The 8,956-nt window shown below is 32.6% G+C and overlaps 1 protein-coding gene across 1 annotated transcript in view; it reads right to left on the bottom strand.

Annotated features, from left to right (window-relative positions):
- Positions 1–1,611: 1,611 nt before the first annotated feature.
- Smp_200110 (uncharacterized protein) overlaps positions 1,612–8,956 on the bottom strand; it is a gene marked incomplete at both ends in the record, with an annotated part of 16,140 nt that continues 8,795 nt past the window's right edge. Inside the window, 2 exons of the mRNA XM_018795003.1 lie at positions 1,612–1,621; positions 4,936–5,247. Of these exons, the coding sequence (XP_018649359.1) occupies positions 1,612–1,621; positions 4,936–5,247 (322 nt within the window). The remainder of the gene's footprint in view (positions 1,622–4,935; positions 5,248–8,956) is intronic.

Here is an 8,956-nt window from a genome sequence, read left to right as displayed (position 1 = left end):
TGATGTTTGTCTGGCTTTGCAGTGTTTCTTTAGCTTCAGTTTCATCTTGGTCACAACCAGGTGGTGATCTGAAACTAGGTCAGCTCCTCCCCTGGCCTTCTGAGTATTTTGTTGAAACAAATATGATCTATCTGGTTCTCTGTGGTGCGGTCCGGTGAGATCCATGTAGCTTTGTGTATGTGTTTTTGTGGAAATATTTTGCCGCCTATAACCAATTGTTTGAATGCACATAGATATGCAAATCTCTTCCCATTTTCATTTCTCTCTCCCAGTCCATGTCGCCCAATTATATGTTCATATCCTGTGTTGTCCACTCTGACTTAAGCGTTTACATCTATAAGAATGACCAGGTCCTTTCTTAAGCACTTCGCCATGATTGTTTGAAGCCTCAAGTAGAACTGATCTTTACTGTTATCGTCGTATCTATCACTGGTGAGTGCATAACATTGAATAACATTCATTGTGAACCCTCCTTCTTTATTTTGAATGATATTTTGATTATCTTGGATCCATTAGATTCCCATTTTGCAAGTGCATTATGTAATTCTTTGGACAACGTCAAATAAACTCAGTGAATGTGTGGAGTATTTTCCTCTTCGTGACCGGAGTACAGTTGAATATCTCCCGTATCTAACCTTTGTTGTTCAGCTTGGGTCTAATGAGTTTTGCTGATTACAAGTACCGAAAATCAGTATCTTCTCATCTCCGTTGCTATTTGACTGGTCTTCCCAGCCTCCCGCATTGTCCGGACGTTCCATGTGTCCATAAAAATTATTGATCCGGCTGTTAGAAGGGGCATAGGTTTCGTGACTTCCTAAAAATCTCAGCTTTCATCATGAGGCGTCATAATTCCTCCCCGAACTATGAGGGCAGAGTTTAAATAGTTCATTTTTGTTTAGTCTGGCTGGCGTTCTCTTGGCAAGATTTTTTCTACGGGATGGGATTGCTGACCCTATGCCCAACCCTCCTTCTTTACCTGGGCTTGGGACCGGCAGTAACTCTAGAAGAGCTACAGGCGGAGTTAATGGGTAGATATATATACATATAGATAAATATTTTTTTGTTTTATTCTGTAGCCTAATATACCTTCTTCCCCTCTCTTATGTTCTCGCACAAGTAATCGATTGCGGGGAGGATTAACGTGTAGCACATCGGATAACAGTATCAGTTTTCGGACACCGCCCGTCACAACTCTGCCTCCTGGCTTCTAACAATTTACTCAGAGAATGTCAACCTGTAACGGCATTCACCTACGAATTAAATTAATATTCACAGTCCTCTTAGCTAAAGTATATTCATTTTTAAAACGTTGTAGGTTTACTTTGAAATTGGCAATTAAAAGTAATAAATAAAAATTTTGTAATTAAACCGTCATCAATGCTATCAAAAATCTCATCATTATTCAACCCATATAAAAACATTTGAATAATGAATGCGTTAAAGGAAAATAACCACTAATCATTAAAACAATTTCTATTATATTTCTTTTTAATAATCAAGATTGTTTAGTTATACACATTTTGTTTTCTATCTGATTATCGAAATTATTTTTTTTTCAAAAGTAACTCCATAAAATGAGAAAAGTAGTGGTTGATCTGTTTGTTGTTTTAATCATCCATATCTGAAAATGTAACATAATTTATGTCATTATTAGAAATACAATAAGGGTAAATAATGATTTAAATAAACTAATCTATTCAAGCATTTAAGTAAATAAGATTTATGTAAGTGAGTTTGTGAGAAAACATTTCTATGTTTAACGTCTGGCTATATTAATAAGTGTCTAACTGGGAAGAAAATGTTGTACGATTTGAACATGCCATTCAATAGTTGAAATTAAGAATTAGTGACTAAACAACTCCTTTCTCTGTTAAATAGACATTCATATATTACCTTTATTTAATTGTATATATTTCAGAATAATTTGCTCCTCATGCGTATCATGTAAGTTACTCATCCTTACTTTTCTGGTTAGCGTTTTTTAGCGAGATAGTTTTCTACGGCATGGGGTCGCTAACCCCATGCCCAACCCTCTTCCTTTACCTGGGCTTGGGAGTGGTAGTAGCCCCCGGAGGAGCTATAGGCGGAGTTTCTTCTATACTTTATAACATTATTAATAATGACACTATTTATACCTACTATGAAATTTTAATAGATCAATTAACAGATAGATAATAGAAATGTACATAACTGAAATGATAAGGGCTAATTTCTTTTACATATTTAATCAAATACTATTAGATATTTGAGTGAATGATCTAACAAACAGATTATTTTTGAAAACAATTTATAAGTTTAAAGCAGTTAGTCCCTTTGATAAATTTCCGATAGTGTAATAAGTAGACGAAGATTATCAGAACTATGTGATAGATTAGCGCAATACATTTCTAACAATCTGATCACACATATACTTGTTAAGAACATTTATATTTAAATACGCAAAGTAATATATAATTAAACGAGAAGATGGCCCACTCAAACGATCCATTTTTCGAAAACCAATGTGGACGGGCCAATACCTTAGTTACTATAGTTATTGCCCTGTGCAGTACAAACGGGGTTTGATAAGGTGCCTATTTAACAGGCTTGATCGTATTTGCACAAACGACGCTACTGATGATGATGTTAAGTTGTTAAACAAGACATTAATGGGAAATGGTTATCCACTTAAATTTATCATTAGATGGAAAGTTCATGACACAGTGAGACCTACTGTAGCCTTGGTGGAGAAAAAAGCCTGTCCACATCACCTTACCATTTAGAGGTGATTCAAATAGCCTTTTATTGAAACAAAGGCTTAAATCAGACATCAACAAAACGTATTGTGCAGCGAAGGTCATTATCAAAGAAAGAACGAGCTCCATGCTTCATCCAAAACCCAAAAGATATGAAAACGATTGAGTCACATCCCACTGCGTTTACCAATTTAAATGTATGTGTGGTCACGCATACATAGGGAGGAGCAATCGTGATCTGAAAATTAGGGTGTGTAAACTTGTACCAAAATGGTTGCAGAGACAAATAGAATCAGATGACCCGATAAGAGTAGAGGATAAACATCCATCATCCTCTATTGCCAAACATATAATCGAAACAGGCCATAAGACTGATATTAACTCGGCTTTTGTGCTGTTGTATAAAAGTGTAAAAGGGCGTATACTAAGGTTTGTTGAAGCCTTAGCCATACGAAAATTCAAACCCCTTTTGTGTATTCAAAAACAGTTTGTTCTCACCTTAAACCTACCCTGGTAATATAAGCTTATAATCCAGAGTAATTGGGTTTCAAATTGTTTTCACATTATTATTATTATTATTATTATCCTTGTCTACTCTTACCCCCCAATTTCCAGTCTAGTTGACGTTTTATTTTTATATATAAATGTTCTTAACAAGTATATGTGTGATCAGACTGTTCGAAATGTATTGCGCTAATCTATCACATAGTTCTGATAATCATCGTCTTCTTATTACATTATCGAGATTTGTAAATTATTACTAGTAAAGCGAATTGACAATATACTTTTATTCTGGCAAATTATTAAGAATAATTTTTTAAATATACATGATAGAAAATAATCTTAAATGGGAATTAATTTGAGTAAATTACGTCAAAGTTTTACCTTTTAAGTTTTTGTTCACTTACTAATAAAAGTTACTTAATTTGTCAGTTGTTAAAAGTTGAGTATATTGATGCATAACGGCTTATAAATGATGAATATTCGAGTTATAAGTAAATCATACTTTGCTATTTATGGTTTTGAATTTAACATGATGATTATTGATAGCGTTAATGGACATGTCTAAAAATAAAAAGTAACATGTTTGGTTGAGATACACACGGTTAAAATCATCCTACTTTAATCTAGCGGGAATAAGAAAAAATTCATGAAAATGTATTTCTTTTACTTATTCCATTTAATCTTAGCTGACATTTATGTTTGCTTTTTTTCGACCATCGCTGACTATCATTCTTTAAGAAATGTTACAAATGTTCAATTGTTTTAGAGTTATGTCATCTTGAAAAAAGTATCATCAATCTATATCAAACAAAGAACTATAGAAAACATAAGAAGTGGACAGTACTTTAGTTAGAGCATGGGAAAAGTTAAAAATGAACGACTACCACCAATGTTCAGTATTACGTGGGAAATTCGGATCTCACAACTAGCAAGTTATCCCTATGACAATAAATAGGTATTAAGTGATTGAGTACTGTGAATTTAGTCTTGCGTTTAAAGTAACTAATTAAATCTTACTTACTTTATATTAAATACAGGCAATTAGTAAATTTCTTTTTTAAAAAAACTATGTTTGATCTTAACCCTAAAAGGAAGATGACCTTCACTAAATTACTATATCTTAATTATTGTCAAAATGACACGACAGCAAAGTATCTCATTAGGAACTTCTAAACTAAATGTAGTTAAAAATGTTGACACACTCAAGAATTTTAGTAATAAACAGTGACGTAACATGTGAATAAAACAACTGATGAATAACTTAGCCAACGAATGTAACAATTATTAGATTTTATAAATAATATTAAACATATCCATATATATTGTGTGGTAAAGCATAAAAAAGTAACATTTGTTTGACTTTTAGGTCTTTATTTACAGTTGATAAGCTTTATCAATACGTAAAAGCAGATAGCCATCATTTTATCTCAGGCTCCAGACTGAATTGAACTTATCAAATTAAGGAGTTTGTAAATAAGTAAAGCAGCATATTTATGGATTATTTGATTCAGATCATGAATCGATGAATATTAGACCATCATTGAAAGTCTGGAAGCACTGGACGGCCTTATTGTCCTAGTATGGGACTCCTCATCAGTGCGCACCCATGATCCTGCACGCGGGATCTGAATCCAGAACCTTCAGTCTTGCATAAAGAAAACTTGCATATTTGTTCAATACAATCAATAATACTTACCTTATACGCTGACTAAGATTATTCCATTCTCTTAGTACTTTCATAAATCTTCGTAAATGTTTAGGTGATAAAAATATTAAACGTTTTAATAAACGATCAAATTGATGTGGATCTCTTAATTGTTCTTCTGTGATATTTTCTTCTTCCATTGCTTGTCTAAGATCATCATCTTGAATATTGTTTAACCAATGGTTTTGTAATAAATTATCTGATTTATAAGCATTAATATTGACGGAATTAATTGAAAATATACAGCAGGTTATTAAAAAAGATAATCTCACATTAGAATAATTCGTTATGAACTTCTTCAACCTAAACAAAAAAAGGGAGAATATTTAGATTATGTGAGATTAATCAACTACAGAAACTGGATTATATTGGGACATGACATATAATATTATGTTTACAGTTTATTGCTGTCTAGTAATTCTGAAGCTTACAATTCAACTGGTATACCGAACGATTAAAAAAACATATTGGTACAAGATGAAGGTGAACTAAGTATAATGAATGAATACGACAATTTTTGCAAAAACTGAAAAGTTTTCACTACCTAATTACTAAGTCACATAATAATACTTAACATGTTATTCGGAGGTACTCCCATTCATGTCTGCTAACAATTCCTGACGCAGTGTGTTCTATGACTTTCCTCTTTTCCGCTTCCCTTCAGTATTCCAAGTTCGCTCTTACCTCGTGATGCAGTTTGATGATCTTCGTATTGTATGTCTTATTGAATTCCTGAGTCTTTTCCTAGCTACCACCTTAAGTGGAGGCTGGTTTGTTCTTTCCCACATTAGGCTGTTGCTGATGATATCCAGTCAACAAACATTGAGTATCTAATGTAGACAATCGTTTAAAAATATTATGGGACTCCTCATCAGTGCGCATCCACTATCCTGCCTCATGAGATTCAAACCCAGGACCTACCAGTTTCGCGCGCGAGCTCTTAACCTCTAGACCACTGAGCCGGCATCCAACGATGTTTTTTATAACTCAAGAAGTTTCAGAGTAAATTTGAATTTCACATACTAAGAATTTTAATTATCACTACGTATTCACTATCTGATAATTTAATTTTCTTCCAATATTTTGTCTAAGCGATGTTCAAATCCTATTTTTGTACATCTGAATAATAATGGATGTTTGAAGATGGTGAAACAAAAGTATAACTATAATAGATATGATCACAAACTGTGAATTTTATTTGTTCATTGTTACTTTAACAGTCATTGATAAAACATTCTAGAATCAATAACTTTGAACAGTTGAGTTCATGTAAATTATTTCATTCTTTATAATCTTTATAAACTCTAAATCATTCGTGATTTCATAAATTTTATTTTCATGGTAACACTAGTGGTTTCATTTATTCACTCTTATTATTACAGATTCCATAATATTAACGTAGAATATAAAAATTCAACGAGATTATAATTTATAGACGAACCAATCAGGTTTAGGATAACAGGTCTTGGATTTTGGCCTCAAAATTCATTCATCCATTTGGCCAAATAGCGTTTTGGCATTTTAGCTGATATATCAGTTCATGATGAAAACCCTAAATCTAATTCCTAACCTTGATCATCAACTATAAATCATAATTCTAATTCATCATACTGGTTTATAATCATCATTTAGTCTTAATTAGTTGGTGGACATTCTAATGGTCAGTTTATTATCGCTCAAATATCGTCCATCAATTATAGTCTCAGCGTAAATTCTAAATGACTGGCTTCATGAGGTATTTCCTGGAGTTCTAGTGAGAAGCAGTAACCAGTGGAGTCCAACCAGGTCTGTTGGGAGATATCAACTCACTGAAGACATTGGTGAAATGGTTGCTCAAACTTCGTGGATTAGTTGAAGTTAGACATTAACACTGTTGGATGCCGGCCAGCACAGTGGTCTAGAGTTTAAGTGCTCGCGCGCGAGACTGGTAGGTCGTGGGTTCGAATCTCCACTGGTTCGACTTAGTCGGGATCGCGGATGCGCACTGCTGAAGAGTCCTACAATAGGACGAAATGGCCATCCAGTGCTTCCAGGTTTTCCATGGTGGTTTAGCTTCAATGGACTCATGATTTCAACTATATATAAAGATAATATTTTAATTCAATAATCTGTGTTAATAAAACAATGAAAGAGTCGGGATCATTTAATACCTACATACATAAATAATAAAAAAGGTTTTAAAAATATTAATATTACTTTCAGTTCAATGTTTCATTTCAAAAGACAAGAATAATCGTATCATCAGTTTTGCGAAAGCCTTTTTTCAGCACCTGTTAAATCATTTCCAAACCATTTAATTTAGACTTTAAAACAAACAAAAAAATTTTTTTTCATCTTATTGTGTATCTAATAGAGACAATTAGGTCAGAAATAATTTTATCATTATAATACAAGGGAAAAAAATTTTTCCCCCATCTATGTAGGATGATTACAAAATAATTTATTTTGTTACTTAGCTACGAAGAACATTGTCTTTTTTTTCTAAAAAAAGTGGAATTAGAAAAAACAAACTTACCTTTAACATGAAACAATAAAAAAGTCATAGAATTCTTATGACGTTTATTATTAAATTATTTTTATCGACACACACACACACACAAGACAGTTACCAGTCATAATAATATTAGTAATAACATTATTATTATTATTATTACTTTAAGTTTTAAAATATTTGTCCTCAGGTAACTCACTGGTATAAACTGCTCACTTGTCACATGATTTACATATATAAATATGTACCTATAGAACATAAGGTATATTTTAAGTGAACTACTAGTGATGTAATAGTTTTACGTCTGATAAGATAAAAATATATACATATTTATCTTTAATAATGATTGTCTCTTTTTACTATGACTTTAATAAAGAAGGATTGTGGGTGGGTTTCTTTTTTCTTTTTTTGTTTTTTTTCTGTTTCTTTTATTCAAAATTTATTTTTATGTTAAATTCAGGAGAAGAAAATAAATGTCAAAAATATAAAAATGGTTAAATAGTTTTTTTTAATTTTAGAATTATAATCTAAAATATGGAATAAAGATTAAAGTAATAAAATAGTTATGTTTATGTTTGTTTTAAGTAGTTTTAATGAATGAACTAATGATCAAAAGTTTGTAAGTGACATGAACAAATTTAAACATAATTGATACACTGGTATGAATTAAATAACTAGGTTGGATATAGGATTTTTAATCAGAAGGGGTTTTGTGAATGCGCACTGTTGAGGAGTCCCACAACAGGACGAAACGGCCGCAGTGCTTCCAGGTTTTCTTTGGTGGTCTAGTTTTAATTGACTCACGCTTTCAACTATAGGGTTTTTATTGTGAACTGAAACCAATTGAAATTCAAGTATAGAGAATTAACTATACTTGAACGAAGAATATTCTTTTTCGGTAAGTTCTCTTCAGGTTCTACAATTATATATACAAATTAATAATCCGAAAAAATGGCCAGGTTAAAGACGAAGTACATCGTTTAAAGAATGTAAATTTAAGATTGTCAAACCAAATAGAATTAAATTGTTAATGTTGATATGACTCATACAGAATGTTAACTTGAATCTGTATATGTCAAATGAAAATTTAAGATCTGTAATCAGAATAAATATGGGTCAGATGGGATGAGAGAGATATGATAGTGCCATTACAATTCGATCAAGAGAATTTATTGAAAAAAATATGAGAGTGGAAGACTAAATTGTGTGAAAAATTAGTAATCATGAGTCAATTGAAGGTAGACCACCATGGAAAACCTGGAAACACTGGACGGCCGTTTCGTCCTATTATGGGATTCCTCAGCAGTGCGCATCCACGATCCCGCACTCGCGAGATTCGAACCCAGAACCTACCAGTCTCGAGCCGAAGCCCTTGACCGATAGATCACTGAGCCGGCATCCGATGGTGTTAATGTCTAACTTCAACCAATCCACGATTTGGAGCGACGGTCTGTTGTAGTGATATCAGCTCACTGAAGACAATTGGTGAACGGTCGCTCAAAATCGTGGATTGGTTGAAGT

The sequence above is a fragment of the Schistosoma mansoni genome, chromosome 1 (assembly GCF_000237925.1).
Source record: "Schistosoma mansoni strain Puerto Rico chromosome 1, complete genome".
Lineage (NCBI taxonomy): Eukaryota > Metazoa > Platyhelminthes > Trematoda > Strigeidida > Schistosomatidae > Schistosoma > Schistosoma mansoni.
Note: the sequence above shows the minus strand (reverse complement) of the source record. Positions and strands in the feature narration are given on the sequence as shown.